This window comes from Monodelphis domestica, chromosome 5 (genome assembly GCF_027887165.1).
Source record: "Monodelphis domestica isolate mMonDom1 chromosome 5, mMonDom1.pri, whole genome shotgun sequence".
Taxonomy (NCBI): domain Eukaryota; kingdom Metazoa; phylum Chordata; class Mammalia; order Didelphimorphia; family Didelphidae; genus Monodelphis; species Monodelphis domestica.
In genome coordinates, this window is record NC_077231.1 from 56,865,552 (window position 1) to 56,885,834 (window position 20,283).

General features: G+C 32.7%; 1 protein-coding gene across 39 annotated transcripts in view; it reads left to right on the forward strand.

Moving 5' to 3' along the window:
• Window positions 1-20,283, forward strand: part of NAV3 (neuron navigator 3) — a 1,103,979-nt gene that overhangs the window by 916,844 nt on the left and 166,852 nt on the right. For all 39 annotated transcript variants that reach the window (XM_056798500.1, XM_056798493.1, XM_056798499.1 and 36 more), the window contains one exon: window positions 1,429-1,548. In XM_056798500.1, the coding sequence (XP_056654478.1) occupies window positions 1,429-1,548 (120 nt within the window). The remainder of the gene's footprint in view (window positions 1-1,428; window positions 1,549-20,283) is intronic.

Below are 20,283 nucleotides of genomic sequence, written 5' to 3' on the forward strand. Positions count from 1 at the left end.
ATTGTAGTTCTTTTACTGTTGGTGATTTAGAATATTTTGATGCATATGTTGATGCTTTGCATTTCTTTTTTTAAACAGTTCCTGTCCTTTGGTCACTTTTAGTAAATGACTAAATAAGCTGATGACAAATAATAAATTTTGGAGGTCAGAATTTTATTACCTTGCATTGAGTTTTTTCCTCTTATTCATAACTTTTTTTCTTGTTCTAGATATATTTACTTTTTAAAAAAATTCTTTAAAACATTTTAAATAAAAAATGTACTTTTTTGTCCTTTCAGTACTCTATATCCCCTATATCATTATAAACCTCTATAATGGCAAAAGGTCTGGCATTCTATTATTCTATAACTTATTGTCATATGAAGTATTATGTTTAGATGCACATCCATACAGAGCATGTTGTATAATGTAAGATTTTTGTCTTAGCTTATTTTATGATGCTGTTTTTTTTCGTTTGTCTGAAATTTTTATTGAGAATCTACTTCCCTGTGTTCATAGTTTGTTTTTTTTTTGTTATAATATAAGCAGTCTCAAAATAGCTTTGAAAATACAATTTGAGACCTGATGTTAAGTCACTTTATTCATTATTGATCATATTTTTTTCTCTTTTAATTGATGCACTTTTGTTTCTTCATTCTTAATTTTATCAATTAGAGAAAATGTTATTAATTGTTTGACCTGCATAATACTCAATATGTAGATTCATTCAGATAATAACATCATTTTCTATTTCACAGTACAGTATAAAATTATTAAAACATTCTAATTAATTTGGCTTATCTTATTTTCCATAAAAGTTTATATATACATATATATATATATATAATTTTCTGATTGTATGTTTAATTCTTATATATATTGTGATATTAGGGGTAGCTAACACTAGATATAGTATTCAGGTACAGTGGATACAGGAAATCCTAAATTCAACTTTGGCGTTAAACACTAGTTGTGTGAGTTTGGATCACATCCTTTTGGCCTCTATTTCCTCATCCATAATGTGGGTATAATAATAGGACTTACTTCTTAGGGTTATTGTGAAGATCAAATAAGATAGTAATTATAAAGTGCTTAATACAATATCTGGCACATAGAGGAACCACTGTATAAATGTTATAATTATGATAATGATGTTAGATCGATCCCAGATATTTTATGCATTTTTAATTATTTTAAATGAATGTTCTACCTTTTCCCCATTTTCCTAGCAATTTGAAGAATTGCTAATTATTTTTGAGGATTTCTTTTGTATTGGCTATTTCACTGTAGCAAATTATTGTATTCTTGATGATCTTTGTTGATTCTTTTTGTTTTTTTTAAGTAAACTAGTCTGTTATTCACAAAGAGAAATAATTATTGCTTCTCTGTTGATATTTATTCTCCTATCTTTTTTTAAGTTTTACTTATTAATTGGTTATTTATTTTCAGATACATGACAGATGGAGGACTAAACCTATATACTAGGAGTCTGAACCGAATACCAGACTTGGCAACATCCCGTGATGTTATTCAGAGAGGAGTACATGATGTGACCATTGATGCAGATAGGTAATTATATAATGCTCTATGAAATTTAAGAATATTTAAGTTAATTAAGCACACACAGAAGAGTTTGACTTTATTAAGTTAATGAAGGTACATCATAATTTTGTTGTATAGTTAGCATTATTTTAAAATGTTTAAATGCCAGATTTTTTTACAGAATATTTTAATACTAATGAGATTGTACACTTTATATTTGTATTTTAATTAATGCTTCTTGGTGAGGCAATTAAAAATTCAGTCTATATTGTTTTTGTGATCATAAATTATAAATGTTAGTGAAAGAAAAAAATGAACCATTGTATTTTTAAATTAGTATTCAAGCATACATTATATCATTTTGTTCTACATTAATAGCTTTTTAAACATGGGACAATTTGGGATGAAAAGGAAATGAATTAGAAATAGTGACATAATATTAGACCTTGACGTAACATTAATGGTTATCTATACTAACTTCTTGGATTTAGAGATGTATGAGACCTCATTAACCATCTAATCCAACTCTTGCCATGCTCCCCTCATTTCAAATAAGCAAATTGAGAACCAAGATAGTAAGCATAAGGTCACATAGGAAGCTTCTAAAATGGTGTTTGAATCCAGATTCTGTGACCTCTCTGACTTCTTACCTATCTCTCTTTCCCCTGTACACCCCTGTGAATTCCCATCAGTTAACTCATAGACTGTAAAAAGGATTAGAACCCAGATTTCTCATTCTTAATCCACATTGCTCTTTATGGTACATGTCACGGCCTTTCTGAAAGGAAAATGTGGTTTGCTTTGGTTTTTGCTTTTAGATTATTCTAATATCATAGTTTTAAAAATTAAAAATAAGAAAAAAACACTGAGAAAAGGTTTGTCATCCCTACATAGTGTTAAACAATCTGTTAGTCATTACTTTGTTGGTGGGGGAAAAGGTAGGAACCTATTGAAAATAAACCAGATTTTTTTTAAATGACAAAGGAAAAAAGTTGGGAAAATGTCATTCATTCATTCATTAGCACTTATAGGCTTGTAAATGCTATCTATATGTATATGCTTGTATCCAAAATATTATACATACACAAGTGTATACATATTCATGTACAAATATATATGACAGTAGATGTTTTATATTGCTTATAGGTATGGAAACACTACATGTATATGTTTATATAATTTGAGCCTCACAACATTAGTCTGGGAAAGTAACTACCAGACAATATCCTCATTTAAAGATGAAGAAACCAAATTACTTGTCATGCCCAATATGAGAGGGGAAATTTGGCCCTAAGACTTTCCTGATTCTTGTTCTTTCTGTTTTATCACATTGAATAACAGTGTGAAAGATATTTTCATTGTATTCATATTGTCACTGACTGCATCAGAAGCTACTTGTATGAATACATATATTTCTGCATATATGATAATGATCTATATCCAAGAATATGTACTGATTGGTAAGTCTATCTCACAAAGTTGAACTATTGTAGTAAAAACTGTATGATCCAAATTAAAAAAATAACAATTTTACTTACCCATTTTGTACATATATTCAAGGGCAGAATTAAAATAAATAGAAGAAATTATTTCTAATGATGGGAACATTGGTCTTGCCAGTTACAGGGATGGTGACATAAAGGAAATTGTCACATTTCTTCCAGGGAAGTCTAGATTCTGAAATAGTGGGCCAGGTGAGGATCTCATCAATCACAACAATAGGGCTTCCATGAAAAAGGGGTTGGCATCTCCAGGGCTTGGTTTCTGGTCTGCTGACAAAGTACATGTCAAAAAGATGACTGTTGAGTAAGAATTATACTCTTTTGAGGTAGTACCTCTTATCTTATATTTCAATTAGTCATCTAATGTTCCTTCCCCTTTCCTGCAAAGTCTAACACTCAATGGATTTGCTGATTTATTGCCATTCGATAACAAAGTAATAGACTTTTATGACAGTAAAGCAATTCTTTGAATATTAGATACTTTCTAATTATTAAGGATAATTATTTTCAGGCCACCTGGCATCATAGAAACAAAGGCACTTTTGGAATTAGGAAGCCTTGACATTAACTCTTTCCCCCAATATCCAGCGACCCTGTCACTCTGAATAAGACATCTAGCTTTTCAATGACTTGGATAGCTCTCTGTGGCTCTAAGATGGAAGAGAGGTACAGATCTTCATTGGTGAAGGGAGTTTCTTAAAAGTTATAATTTCTCCACATTTTTTCTTCATGGAAATGAGTAAAGTAGTAAGGAAATCCAGTTTCCTATGGGGAGTACTAGAAATCTACACCTGTATAGTGAGAGATCTTAGAAGCTTAGAAATGAGTGGAACGTTGTGTTTTGTGACTTTTACAATTCTCTCATGAATAGCAAAGCTTTATCTGGTTCAAGGAAACCAAGAAAAATGTATTTACTCCATTTATAGCTTCTTAGGTTAAAAAGGATTGTGATATTGAATTCCTTTGAAATGTATGTTTTATTTTCACAATAGAATTTATAGCACCTTTATAGAATTAAAACAATGATGACTAATGATGACAAAGTTGTAATGGCAATGATGTTACTTTTAAATTTGATAATTAAAGCTTCCATATCAGTAGAAATAAATGATATTTACTGTAGTAGAAGAAGTAATCTTGAAAATCCAGGATGTGACCATAGAAAAGGACTGAGTAGAGATGAACTTACTACTCTTCCCATGATCCTGTTTTGATGTAGGAATAAATTCCTTGAGTGAATTATAAAAGAAAAATTGCTTTAGGATGAAGAATAAGGAAATATGGAGTGACCTTTAAAAATTAGTTCAGTGAGTCCAGAAATCAGACTTGAAGAGAAATCCAGGTCTTGGTGAGATTCATGGAGCTGGAAGAGGACAAGGGAGTGCTTGAAAAGTTTCCTGAAGCTTGTAGAAGTAGTCATGGCTGAGACAACTAACATAAAGAAAAAGTCCAGGAATCTGAAAATGAAGTTCTTTGGCCTGGCCAGGCACAGTAGTATTAGAACAGACACTGTATGCCTAAAATACCACCTATCTATCTATATACACCTAGGTCTATATCTCTTTTTTCACCTTGGACTACCAACTGGAAGTTTTTTTCTATTTGAACTTTGGTACAACTGTTATACTTCCTTTATCTTAAATATATACATTAATTCCTTCCACATTGTGACTTTCTCCACCATGATTTTGATATGTCATAGATTGACATATGAAATTAAATTGGAATTTTGGAGATTTTTGGAAGCCAAAGATGGCATTTGAAGGCTAGTAGATGACAAATAAGATTAGAAAATCAGAAATGCATAAAATATATGCATAGTATTATATAATAACAACAACATATTTTATATTTTAATACCATAAATAGAATTTTATTAAACTTAAAGTAGAAATTTAAAGTATGTGAAAAAATGCAAAAGCATTGACCTACATATAGCCTATAACCAAAATACTAAACCCAAATTTTATAATATGGTACCATAAAGGGTAAAAATTTCAGACATTCTCTATGAGACAAAGGGAAGTCAAAAGACCCTTTCCTTATTTGGTGGTATATATTATAAAGGCAGTTGGGAGGAAGCAATTAGTAGGTTTGGGGATCCCCGCATAATTGGAATGGAGAGCACTAACACTGAAATATTTTACCAGAGCATTGGATCTAGCTATGGGTCAGAGAATTTAAGAAAAAAAGTTATTATGGATCCTTTGATAGAGCATCCCTGAGTAGATGATGAACATTTATTATAGTTCAATCTTTTTAGTATTGTCATTCACTACATGACACCATTTTGGGGTTTTCTTAGAAAAAAATACTTGAGGAATTTTTCATTTCCTCCTCCACTAATTTTTCAGGTGAAGAACTGAAGCAAACAGGGCTAAGTGACTTGCTCAGGAACACATAGATAATAAGTGTCTGAGGTTAGATTAGAAGTCAGTTATAATCAAGAGAATGAGTCTTTCTTATTCCAAGCCTGAAGGTCTATCCACTGTACCACCTAGCTTCTCCAAATGAATATTTTGACTGGGAGACACACTTAGGTAATGAGTATCTAGGAAGATGAGCTGCATATTTTGGGGGATTGGAGCAAAAAATAGGAATAGATGAAGAAGAAATCTGCTTACTGTTGTATCTGGCATCTGGAATATTTATTTTACCTGAAACAGCATTGTTTCTGATATTTTAATTAATTTTCCTAAAAACATTTTAAATTTATTGGAAAATGTGATAATTTTATTAAACATTTTATTTTTACTTTTATTGAGAAACATTTTAAACACAAATGGATTAATGATCAATCAATGAGTTAAATGAAAATATATCTTTTTGAAAGCATTTAAGAAGCAGAAAAAAAGTTCAGTCATCTGTATACTTCTGTATTTGAGAGACTGGCCACATACATCACAGGTACCATAAATAGCAAGAGTGACCTTCCAACTCCTCAACTAATTAGTCTTTATTGAACATTTAATGACTAAAAGTTTACAGAAAAAGAGTAGTTTGATAGTTATGAATAGTATTAAATCAGCTAACCAGTATTTCAGAAGACAAGCAATAAAGATCATTTCTATTAGAAATCCATAGACTAAGAAAGCATTTTACTTAACTCACAACCTTCATTACCTGCTAAGGTTTTATCTCTCATCCTCTGTTTCTTTTTTTCTCCTGAGTTCCATTTTTCTCTCTTTTGTTACCCCATCTGCCTTTTCTAACTTGCTCTTATTTTTTCTCTATTAGCACCTCTTTATCCTTTCCCTTTCTCCCCTTTGTTCCTCTCCTTCCTCTATTACATTTTTCTCCTTACCATTCTTCTGTCCATTCATCTTTTAACTTGTCATAGACCCTGTTTAGAATTGAAGAATATTATTTTTATTTTAAAACCTTTGTTTTACTTACTGAATAATTTATTTATTGAGGTTTATAAATCAAGGAAAATTTCTATTTCAATTGTCTCACAAAATAAATTGTTTTAAAGCATTTCAATTTTGTCTTTTATATATACTCGTTGGCATTATGCCACATATATGTATATGTACACATAGATATCTTTATTATGGGCCTCTAAAGAAAAAAAAGAGTCTAAATTAGCAGCATAACACTTAGAGAATAAGAAATATTTTATGAGATCATGAGATCATCAAATGAGAATTGAAAAGGAATTTGGAATTTATTTTGTCTGATTCCCTTATTTTATAATGGAAAAACTGAGGCCAAGAGCAATTAATTCATATAAACAGTAATTAGTTAAGGTGAAATGAACCCAGGTCCCCAGATTCTATGTCCAATGCTCTTCCCAATTCATGCACCATACTTTCTCTCCCCTGAATGGGTATTTTTATGCCTGGATATTACAGGGATAAGTGAAGACCCTCTGATCATTTATTTAATATTGTCTGATTTTTCTGACATATAAAAAGAGGTAGTAATTTCATTTATTCAATGTGTAAAAATTACAACCAAATTTTAAAAGTTTTAGAACCTTTTAAATTAAAACATTTTTGTAACAAGGTGGAAAACATTTTACGCTTCTCTGTGAGGTTGTGGAAAGGAAAGATTTCCTTTGTTTATCTTTTTGTCATTTTCTCTGGTATCAAACATTCTCATAATTCTCTCTCTCTCTCTCTCTCTCTCTCTCTCTCTCTCTCTCTCTCTCTCTCTCTCTCTCCCTCCCTCTCTTTATCTCTCTCTCTCTCTCTCTCTCTCTCTCTCTCTCTCTCTCTCTCTCTCTCTCTCTCTCCCCCCCCTCTCTTTCTCTCTCTCTTTCTCTCTCTCTCTCTCTCTCTCTTCCCCTCTTTCTTTCCCTTCTTCTCTTCTCTTCCTTTGAGTTGTCTTCATCTGAACTGTCTCCTCAGACTAGTTCATGTTAGCTTGTGTTGGGAACTGAAAGCATTGAAATAAATGTTTACCCTATCTTTCCCCTTTCAGACCCTTTCTTTACCATTTGAGCAATTTTATTCCTAGCTTGGGGAGGACAGTTGGGTTGCATTCAGGAACAAGGGGCTAACAATCGAAGTGTGTTTCCGAGGTGTTAGAAGTGCTTATGTGTCAATTAGAATTATCCAAATAGGCCTACATCAAACAACAAACCAGGAAATGCAAGGACCAGCTTCATACTAAAATGTTGTTCAGCTGCTCAGGTTTGTCCGTTTCTTCATGACCTCATGGACCCTAATAGCACTTCAGGTCCTTCTATCCTCCATTACTCTCTGCAGCTAGTTAAGTTCACATTTGTTGTTTCTATGACACATCTAACTATCTTCTCTTCTATCATCCCCTTTTCTTTTTGCCCTGAATGTCAGAGGCTTTTCCAGTGAGACTTGTCTTCTAATTATGTGGCCCAAATATTTCAGGTTCTTCTTAACTATTTAACCATAGTTTGTATTAATTTCTTTAAAATTAATGAATTTGATCTCCTTGTTGTCAAAATGACTCTCAAGTCTTTTCTAGCAACTTCTCTCTCTTACAAATTCCCCCTTTTTCATCTTATGCAGGTTTGTCACCTTGACAATTGCACTTACCTTACTTACTTTTCCTTACTTACTTTAGTTTCTTAGTATTAAATTTCTATCTATATTCTGTACCCTACATCCCCCTCCCAAAATAAAAAATCTTTTGACACTTAAAAAAAAAAAGCACCACAATTCGAAGGCATCGATTCTGGGGTACTAGGCTTTCCTTGTAATCCAACTCTCGTGGCCATACATTGCTGCTGGAAACACCATGGCTTTGACTATATGAATATTTTTCAGCTAGGTGATTTCTCTGCTTTTAGTCTTCTATCCAGATATGTCACACCTTTCCTTCCAGGGAGCAAGCATCTTTTATACTAAAATAGGCAAATATTAATATTCAAATGCAGCTTTAATTCATTTGAACAGGTATTTATTAACTTCCTACTCTTTGCAGAATGAATGCTTTGCTAGTCAATGAGGGAAATAAAACAAATAGATATAATATGGTTCATACCTTCATGAATCTTGCCTTAATAAATTCAGCTTGCTATCTGTTTTAAAACCTTGTTTATTTTACAAGCAACAGTAGTTTGTTTTTTTTTTCCATAGAAGGTGAGACCTTTTAAAAAACACCTCAGTGGAATACTGAGTCTTATGCTGGTGTGAATTAAGAAGGATTTAGCATGTAATTTGGAATAGGAGGGCATTGCTGGGGGAAGACGTCATCATAGAACAATAATGTGTACTTAAAATCATTTCAGGAATTCACGTTGCAAAAATAATTAAGAGTGAATGAAAGAATTAAGTCCAGAGAGAGACAAAATGTAATAACAGTGACTTGGTCAGTTGTTTAATTTGGAGGAAAAAAAAAAAGAAATAGTATTAATTAAAAGTTACTTTCCAAATTCCTACTTTGGGACATTTCTTTTAAAAATCTCCCCCCTTTTCTCTTTTTTTTTTCTCAGAGAAGCCTGTGGTTGATAGAAAATATGATTAGAATGTTACTTTTTTTCATCAATGTCATTAGTTTTTATTTTACCAGAATTGCCTGTTCCTTTATGTAATCCCTCTGAATGGGTATGATTACTTTGATGGTAAAAAGTAGCTATAATAATGCTAATATAGTACCAATTGAGATGTTTAATTTACCAGTTTTAAATTTTTCTTACTCAAGAGTTGACCAGTAAATTGTGGGCTGTTATAACATTTCTATATCGCTGGCAATTATTTGCAATTAATCAATCAGATAGGTAAAATGAAAATTTTCTTAATTATAAAACTGCAAATGTTGAAACGTTTTTTTTTTTAATGGGATGAGACAACTTTTATAATAATGAGTTTTTATATGGGTAATTTAAAGATCATTTAATTCCCTTTAGAGCTTCTAGAGGGCGTACTTCGGGACTATGATCTTGTTTTATTGTAAAAGGAACTGATTTGGAGATCTCTGCTTTGGGCAAAAATGAATAGATGTAGACAGTTCCTTTGTATTAAATGTAAAATGTTCCTAAGATGATTATAAAGCTTAAATTTTACATGAGGAGAAAAAAAGAATATTCTTTGTTCCCTTCCTGTGAAGCTCCTTTGAATGGTCTTTCCTTCATCCATAACTGTTGCCTTCATTAGTATAATGCCATCATTCTATAGATGAAGAAAATTAGGTTTAGAAAACAAAGTAATTCAAAGCAAGCCATACACTGAATTAATAGCCCTCTGGCAGTAGAGATAGCTCTTCTAATTCTCATCTGAGTGATCTTTTCAGCATATATAGTTATTGCCACCCATTTAGGCTGACAAGATGTTTTTAGACACGAGGAGGAAGAAATGTTATAAAATGAAAAAGTGACTGACACAAGTCACAGAGCTCCCTAAGTCATAGAACTAGATAGAATTCAAGTTGTCTGAAGCACTGATGCAATTTGACCACCAACACACAGGTTAAGGTTTACCTATTGCTCCCTGGTATTTAAGTCTTTGTTAGAACTTAAACTTGCCCAGTAAAATGGAAGGTATGGTGCTAGAAAATCATAAATAATTCCTTTTTTTGCTATTTGTCTTTTACTACCCTCCCTCTTCTTCCCTCCTTCTCTCCCTACCATCTCTTTCTGTTGCAATATTTTTTATAAGCTAGATTGTTGGCATTTGTCTAACTACTTTGCTAGTGAGAACAATTGTTTTATTTCTTGAAGCGTTTGTATGTCTTGATCATTTTCTTAACAAATATTTATTAAGCTCTTTGTTAGCACAGTAAGTTTAAGTTCTGGGGCAGTACAACATGGTGGAAAAAATACTGAATTTGAATGTAAGGACCTGGTTTCAAATCATGCCTCTGCTATTTACTATCTAAATGATTGAGGGCATTAAGATTCCTTTTTATGAGTCAGTTTACTAATTTGTTATATAAAAAGGGTTAGACTACATGAAATCTAAAATCCTAAACTCTTCTAATTCCTGACATTTCTTTAACAATTATGCACCACCCCACTTTTTTACTCTTTTACTACTGTCTTCCAAGTGTACTGGTTACAGCCAAAATAGACCTTCCAGTCCTCCATGCCTTTTATTCATTCTATTTGTGCGTGTGTTTGTGTGTTTGTGTGTGTGTGAGTGAGTGTGTTTGTGTGTGTGTGTGTGTGTGTGTGTGTGTGCATCCAGGTTTTTCTCCCTCTTTAATGAGATAAAAACTGTGACCATCTTTATGAAGCTTCTGTTATTAAGTATTTTTTTTCCTCTTTAGGACTTCACTCAGTGCTTTTTATTTTTTATCAGTCACTTAATGTGTGATATGAGTAGATAGTACCATTAGCACTAGTTTTAGACTTAATGGACTAGTATTTAAATCTTATCTCTGTAACTATCTACCTTTGTTCCATTAGGTCTAACATCCCTGGGTCTCAGATTCATAAGTGTGCACAATAATGGTGAACTCTGTAGTCACATAGGTCCTTTGATTCAATGATCCTATTATCTTCTCCTCTCCATACTCACAGGGAGAGCAGCTAAGTGGCCCAATGACTTATCTTCTTGAATTCAAATTTGACCTTACTCACTTCCTCCCTGTGTGACCCTGAGCAACTTAATTAACCCTGTTTGCTTTAGTTTTCCCATCTATAAAATAAGTTGGAGAAAGAAATGGCAAACCCCTCCAGTATCTTTGCTAAGAAAGCCCTAAATGGGGTCACAAAGAGGCAGATAACATGACTGAAAGGACTGAACATGAACAACATTCATGCACAGCAGACTGTAAATTCTTTAAGAGCAGGGATAACTTACCTAAAATTGGTGCCTCTAGAACCTAAAACAGTGTACTACACTCTGTAAAAGTTTAATAATTGTTTCATAAGAGCTTGTTTTAAAAAATGGAGTAGTATTTAACTCTTGGTTAATGAACTGTTTGTCTGTTAGAATTCAAACTTGCCCAGTAAAATAGAAGTTAAGATGGCAGAAAATCAGAAATATTTTCTTTTTTGCTTCTTTTTATTTGTCCTTTACCATTCTCTCTCTTCTTTCCTCCTCTACCCACCACCTCTTCCTATCACAACATGTTTTATAAGCTAGATTGTAGCAATTTGTTTACTTCCCTGTGGGTGAGAACAATTGTGTTGCTTCTTGAAGAGTTCATATTTCTTTTCTTCACCATTCTTTTCTTCAATGCTCCTGGTTTTTCCTGGGTGTTAGCTTTTTTTATTAATCTGGATGCTGATAGATAGATAGATAGATAGATAGATAGATAGATAGATAGATAGATAGATAGATAGCTGGAGAGAGAGAGAGAGAGAGAGAGAGAGAGAGAGAGAGAGAGAGAGAGAGAGAGAGAGAGAGAGAGAGAGAGAGAGAGAGATCCATACACATATCTCTATATATTACAGAACTGGTTAAAGTGGAAGTAACACAAATGGTGTAACTAACACACTTTTCCTTGGCAAATTAAAAATGACTCCTAAGTGAAGAGGAATATTTTTACAGCCAGCTGTAGTACCTGCTGAAGTATTTTAGGGCCAAAGATTTGACATTTACTTTGCTTTTTATATTAAGCAACACAAGTTAGTTGTATACAATCTGCTTTTAACATTTTTTAAACCAGAGATAAAGCTTCAGTTTTAAAACTTGCTTAATTGGTTTATTTTTATCAGTATTTCTTATCAGTCATTCCAAATGCCCTTTCAAGTGAACAATATAAACAAAAATCATAATAAATATGTATAGTACAGCAAAAAAATGGCACAAAGACTGCGTCCAAAAATGCATATTTCATTCTGCATTTTATGTCATGCACATTTCTTGGGAAAAGGTGAGTGGTATCATTATTCGGTCATTTATACTCATAATTTTTCATTGGTCAATGTTCTGAAGAATTTTGTAGTTGTTTTTCTTCATCATGTTTTCATTGTATTAATTGTTCTCTTGGTTCAGTTCACTCCTTATGAGCTCACTGAGGTCTTTCCAAGTTCCTTTGTTATTCTCTACTTTGTCATTTCTTAACAAAACAATAATATACCAGTAAATTTATATACTATATTTTGTTTAGCCATTCATAACAGGCATACCCCTGCCTTTTTTAGTTTCTAGTTTGGAGCTACTATAAGTGAAGTTGCAATAATTATTATTTACATATATAGGTCCTTTTCCTCTTCAAAAGGATGCAAATTGAATGATCTTGTTTCATATGCACATATTTTAAATTATATACATATGTGTGTATATATGCCCATATATGTGTGTGTCCATATATTTAAAATGAAAAAATGGCCTCAAAATGGTGCAAATACTTATTGATGTTCTAGAAATCAAACTGATCTTTCTGACCTTGTCTTTAATAAGTCAGTTAATACACTGCTTCCCCTCCTTTCCCAACATGGAATATGGGATATGTAATATCACAGTAAAGCTAATTGAGGTCAAAGCTTTCATATTTCATTGATCCTGAAATATATGTTCAATTGATTTCTTTAATCAGTGAATCCATCAGTCCCTAAACATTTATGAAGCACGTTCTGTGTGCTAGGCTTTTTTAAGTGCTGGGAACATGGAGATAATGTAAGATAGCCCCTGCCTTCATGGACCTTAAAATCTATATTTTTATGTTGCTAAAGTTTTTAACAATTGAGGGCAGCTGGGTAGTTCAGTGGATTGAGCGCCAGGCCTAGAGATGAGAGGTCCTAGGTTCAAATGTGACCTTAGATTCTTCCCAGCTGTGTGTCCCTGGGCAAGTCACTTAACCCACATTGTCTAGCCCTTACCACTCTTCTGCCTTGAAGCCAATACACTATATTGACTCCAAGATGGAAGGTATTTAAAAAAATAAAATTCAATTAAAAAAAAATTTTAACAATTGCTCACTGTGTTATCTCTCTTTTCCTCTCCTTCCCCAAAACAACAGATAATATAACATGGGTTGTACATGGGTTGTCATACCATACATATTTTCATATTCATCATATTATGAAAGAAGACACATATCCCTTATAGTAAAGAAAAAAATTAATAGAGGAAATAGAGAATTACATGCTCCAATCTGCATTCAGACTCTATTATGTTTAATATCTACTTATTTAAGTGTGTTTACATATCTATCTAATTTTCATGTCTATATGCTCTATATTTGTGTGTGCATGTGTGTATATTTTAGGAGTGAGACCTTGTTTCAAAAGAAATGAGAGATTACACCTTCATTTTTGTTCATTTCTAACTTTCAATTCTTCCTTCAGAAGAGTCCATCATGTTATCTAAATGACATTGCAAAGTGGTATAATTACTTCTGAAATTTAAAAATAGTAAAAGGAGCAAGTAATATAAATACAGGACTACCTAACTCTGGAAACGGGACAGTTCCCTTCTTTTGAGATTGTGAGCAATAAGTACAAACTATGTACTTCTTAAATGAAATCTGTGGCTAGAATTAATTTATTTTGTAAAATTATAAACCTAAGATGGAGAAACCAGAGACAGTCAAAAAGTTCACTCAAAATGCCATGAGCTGATATAATTGTTCACACTTTCTTCATTGTTATCTATTTACTTGAACTTGCTAATATCACTGGGAAATCAATGATCTAAACATGGAAAAACTGAATGCATAGCTTTAAATGACAGCTTATGAAGGATCATAGACCTAGAAGTGGTCAGGACCAAAGTCTAATGCCCTCATATGACGACAGAAGAAATTGAAGGCTTAGAGATAAAGTGACTTGGTCAAAATCACAAATAGCTAGTTAGAGCTTGAATTTAAACCCAGGTTCTACTTTCAGCAATTAGTCAAATGCCCAACTATATCCTCCTGCCTAGGAATAAGCTTCATGAGATTTTTTTAATTTGATTTTTTATTCTGAACTTAATACTAAAAAATGAGCTTTCTATACATACAGTAACACAGAATAAGATTCCATATGAAACTGTGAATCTCAACTTCACACCATTTGCTTATTCAAAAAAAATATAGAATACATTTTACACATTACTTTCAAGACTGTGCTGCTTGCCTGTGGTTCTTTAACTTCCTTCTGTTTTTGCTGGTACATTTTCAAAAGTGTTACAATAGTCCTCTTTTTTTAGCATTACTTTCTCATTTTTTTCTTTCATCCTATCTGCACAAACCAAGAGAAAGGAAGAAAACACTTGTAACAAATTCACAGTCTATCAAAATGAATGACGATGTCTAAAAATATGTCTCTGCTCTTTGTGCTCATCAGTTCACTGTTAGGAGGTGGATGTTCTATCCTACCAAAAGTCTTCCAGAGAAATGGATGGTCATTATTTTCATCAGTGTTCTTAAATTTACCCTAATTGTGTTTTTCTTTACATTCTTATTATCTTTGTTCAGATTGTTCTCCTGATTCTTTTCATTTTTCTCTGAGACTACTTCACAGTATTCAGGATTCTCTGAAAACATCTCTTGATGTTTTGGGGTATAATAATATTTCCTTAAATTTATACATCATAGTTTGATCAGTCATTCCCCAAATGTCTAAATAGTAATTTAAGACACTCTGTTAGATTCTAGCTGTTTTTACTAGCTGTTTTTACTCTGATGTTTGTTTCTCCTTCAGGTTTGGAATGTGTACCCTAATTATAAGAAAAAGCAAGTTCCACCCTCTTCTTTTCCCCTTTTTACCTTAGTGTAAATCCTCCTTATAAACTCCTTTCTTCTCCTCTACAGACCCTCAAAACACAATAAATTCCTCCCCCCTTGTTTCATCACTATCTTCCTCTTCTTCCCTTTCTTGCTTAATACTCTGAAGTCGTTACATTTCCTAAACATACATTTTTCTTCTCTTTATATTAGGATGTTAGCACTTCATTTGCTCAAACAAAACTACCTTTTCTGAGATAACCAGAGATTTAATCTTAGACTTTTACATAAGTCTCTTCTCACTGATGGTGATACTGCTAGTGGCAGAATTGGTGAGAGTCTGAGAGAAGAGTTTTCTTTCTGAAGAGTTCTTGATCTCACACACAGATTCCTTAAATCTGTACTGCGACAAGAAATAGGAACATCCTACAGGCATCAAATGTGAAACATTTCAGCTTCTTTGAAAGTGTTTCTTTCCCTCAAGGTATCCTTCTAGAAGAGAACTGTGTACTGTTTATGTGGGCTCAATCACAAAATTCCAAAAACAAAAAGAATCTACTCCTATACTCTTGTAATTCCTGCCTCTCATTCAGGCATGGAATAATAAGTAATTATTATTTTCTACCAGTAAAAAGCTTATGCAAATGCCCAGGAGTGACTCTGAGTTATATTTGATTTTTCTACATTCTTGTGTTTCTATTTCAAAGTTCCTACTCAGTATTGGTCTTTCACTTATAAGCATAAATTGTTTGGGGTTTGGAGTATTGTATTTCAAGATCTCCTCTGAATTTTAGAAAAAGCTTCCAATTCTTATATGGTCTTGACTGTAGATACTTGGCGCTTGAATTGCTTCATTGTGGATGCATATAATATTTTTTTTAATTTTCATCCAATGCTGGATTTGTGCTATGAAGTTTTACTCCTTGAATTTCCTTTTAAGAAATGCTGAAAAAAAATCTTTCTCACATTACTTTACCTTTGGTTCCAATAGATCTATGCAGTAGTAATGATTTCTTGAAATATAATGTCCATGCTTTTCAGTTTTTAAAAAGTACTTTTCTGAATCTTAAATTATCTCTCCTTTAGCTGTTATTTTTAAGGCCAATTTTATTTGATGCATATTTCAAATTTGATTAATTTATTCTTCTAGTTTTTCAAACTTTTGATTTTATTTTAAATTTTTTTGCGGTTTAATGGACTCATTGATTTCTGTTTGGTCTATACTACTTTTCAGGTATTACACTTCTTTATTAAAGTTTGCCGTTTTCTCTTCTAAGGTACTTAATCTTCTAATTCTTTCCTTAAGAACTTTTATTTCACATTAAATTGTTTTTATTTTATATCTTCTAGGTATTTTTGTAGTCATTGAGGAATAGCCTTTTTTTGAGTCTCTCTTTGAAGCTGTTACAAAGTTAATACTGAAAAGAATTTTTGATACACAATGAAGTATTCTTTCATTTATTCATCTTTGAATCTTTTTCAAGTTCGGGGATTGGAGTTTCATGCCAAGGCCAGGATAATCTTTGGGCTTTTTGTTTGTTTTGCTCATCCCCTTTTAACTCTCCCCTCAGGATGAGTTGATTTGTTTTGTTCAGGATTTCTCCCTCTCTATTCTATTGTTTTTTGTTTGTTTGTTTGTTTCTTTCACATAAGATAATATTTGTAAAATGTACCGGGCTGCTTTGGGTTCCATCACTGTGGTTGCTACCCACAGCTATTTTACTGAAGGGTTCTCAAGTTATTTATATTATCTAACTAAAAACCTAGTGTATTAGATAGATCTTCCAAACAAATGCCCAAGATTCTTATATATGGATTAATGACGCTTTTTGATTTGAGTTTGATACCACTGGTCTAGAACTTTGGCAAGTCTATATTATTTGGAATCTTAAAAGTAGAGATTTAGATTTAACCCCCCAAAATACAAATTTTGAAATAACAGACATGGCTAAGACAAGACAGGGCTTTCTAGCAGATCATTTAGTTCTTGGGAATGTATTGGACTGGGATTTAAATAGGCTTCAGCAGCGTGATACAACAGAAGAAAAGACTAATGCTTTAAGAGCTGCCTAATATCTAGGGACTAGAATATTAATGTCCTGTTATATCCTACTCTGATTATTCTGCTTGTCAAAATTATACTCAAAATATGTTTTTTCTCCTTAAGTATAAAAGCAAAGAAAATAGAAGCTTCTAGTTGATGAGAAAAACATCTTTTCAAATTTCATGGTCCGAATTTATCCAAATTGTATCTTGGAAAGGTGTGCATGTACACATACATATACACCCATGCACACTAGTGTTAGTCTGTGATACAGTTCCCTTATCTTTACAATGGGGTTATAGGGCAAGATGGCCAGAAATAGCTATTCCAGTAGCATACCTCCATTATCCTATACCTTATCAGCAAAGGATTTGTGGCTTGCATAAAAGAAGACTAAGGGTCACAGTAGAGAAAGATAAACCACCTTCAAACATTTCATGTAAAAAAAGGACCTGGGTTCTTTAAAAGATCAGAACTTAAGAGCTGTGGGGTTCATAACACGTCAGAGAAAAATTAAACTTGTTGCAAAGAACATCTTTCCAATTAGAGATACTGTAACGCTGAATGGCAACAAGGAGAGGGTTTCCTTACTATGGAAGACTTTAGGTAATGGTTCAATGTCTAGTTTGTGACAAAAGCTGCTTTGTGTTCGTGAACTCATTGTCCTAAATGATGTCCTAAATGATGAATAAAAAATGTTTCCAATTTTGAGATTCAGGAATTACAAAAAGGACTCCCAGTATTTCATAATGATTTCTCCATGTGTTGGAAGTACTAAAGATCTACAGATTTTGTCAGAGCAATTTAGCAGTTTTCTTTTTTGTTCTTTATATATAAACCTGTCAGAGTTGAAACGTAAATGTCTGCTGAAATATTTATTCCTAGTCAACTTAGGGAAAGAACATTGGGAGAAAAATGAGGGAGGGCAGGAGAAGATTCGTTTACAGGGGGATAAGGAACTCCAGGACATTATTTATGTGAAATAATTAACAAATGAGGGTTTTTTCATTTTATGTGGCTTTTTAAAAAACAACAGGTTGTAAAAAAGGAAATAGTGCTAGATAATTTAATGTTTTAAATTTGCTTTAATAAGTTGTATCTATGCGTGGAGCACTTGTGTTTTTCCAAGAAATAGGGGTGAATTATTTTTCATGTGGTAACAAATGGGCTGAGACATTCAATTTGGAATCATTAAGCTGAGGGCTTTCTGCTGGCAGCTGATAAATTTTACATTTTCTCCTCTCCAGTTGTACAGAGTGGGTGGCATCAAGCTATTTATTAGTGTCATATGTGTTCTGTTTACGTTCTCTATTCCTGCTTAACTCAATATGGGCTTTAAGCAGTCAGTGAGTATTTACAGGTAGTCAAGAATTTTTAGTAACTTTGAATTACCTTTCCATATGTGCATTTAATTTGTTTCAATTAACTGTGAATGAGTACTTCAAAAGAGACCACCCAGGCATTAATTTAATGTATTTGTCAAGAATCTATTGTTATTGGCAAAGTAACTCAAAGGGCTTACCTTGCCAGGCTATGCTTTTTGGGTCAAGTCATTGCTTCTGAGAAGACAGATTGTTACTTCTGTTTGTTAGACTAAAAGGAGGGAAATAATATTAAATATTGAGGAAAAACTGCTATTGAAGGAAAAAACATTTGTCATTATTCTTAACTTCATGAACATTAACAAAATAAATTCTTCCCTCATTCAATGAACATAGAAATATAAATGTTTATGTCACCCTCACCCTGAATTTCTATTATACACAGCTTGCTGGTTTGAAAGAATAAATTAAATTTAACTTGGCTGTTTCAGTGGTATCCTTACTGTCTGTACCCGCATCTCAACATCTTTGAATTAAAAATTTTTGACAAATTTTCTTTCTTATTCTTACGAGGCTGCCTTTTTCCTAGTTGAGATAGGAATGAGCTTCATCTGATGATAATTCTTGCTGCTCCTTCCTCCATCTTTGCATACACTTCTTTGCCAACATTTTGGATAAGCTAATTCTAGTTATTATATTTTAATAATCTTTATCATTTCTATTTTGGAATGTCATATTCTGTGTTTTTATCTTCTTTAAGGTAGCTTCTGCCAAATCTTATGTAATTCCCATTGTGATTCCTCTGCACTTGAATCCTTTCTGGCTACTCCCAATTTCTTTTTCTTTATTTAAAAGTACTGGGTTTTGTCTGTGAAATCCTAGGGTATTTTCACTATGTGAACTCTAAAACAAAAAGGGTAATAGATTTTTCTTTTTTTTCTATGTTGACACTTTTTTTTCATAGATCTAGACCATTTTCATTTACAGTTTCTTGAGATGTGATATTTTTGTTTCTATATGGTTTTCAAAATAGACATTGATTTTTTTAAATAATATTTTATTCTCCTCACTTACATGTAAAAACAATTTTAACATTCTTTTCCATTTTTGAGTCCCATATTCTCTTTCTGAGATTGCAAGTAATCTGACATAGTTTGATACACATGGAATGATGTAAAACATATTTCCATAATAGTTATTTTGTGAAGGGAAACAAACAAAAAAAGAAAGAGAGAAAAATAGTATGTTTCAGGCTGTATTAAAACTTTATTAGTTCTTTTTGGGAGGAGGTACACCAAAGTGGAATAGTAGAAAAAGATGTGAGGAAAGAATCCTAGATAGGAATGAAGGACTCAACATGGCTGGTTTGGGAACCCTTCCTTAAAATGTAATTTGTGTGTGTGTGAGAGAGAGAGAGACAGAGACAGAGACAGAGAGAGAGCCAGAGACAGAGAGAGCAGAGACAGAGAGAGAAAAAAGGAGAGAGGAGAGAGAGAGAGAGAGAGAGAGAGAGAGAGAGAGAGAGAGAGAGAGAGAGAGAGAGAGAGAGAGAGAAGAAAAAGGGTAAAATTGATTGTCCACTATGAGATGATTGGTTAAAAATAATATCCTCTGAGATGAGAAGGATGCTGGGTAATTTTGAAGAGCAGAGATCAGTGAAGAATAAGTGATAGTTTTCTTCTGTTATATAGAGTTTGCACCTAAATATGGTATATCTATCTGGGTCTTAAAGTAGATAAAATAAACAATATTTCTTTAAATTTTCTCATGACGTGATTTATGATAGAACACTGATGCTTCCCTAAGTATGACTACCTTGGATTCCCCTACTCTAAAGATGAAAAGGAAAGTTTAATGATTTGCACTTTCTTAT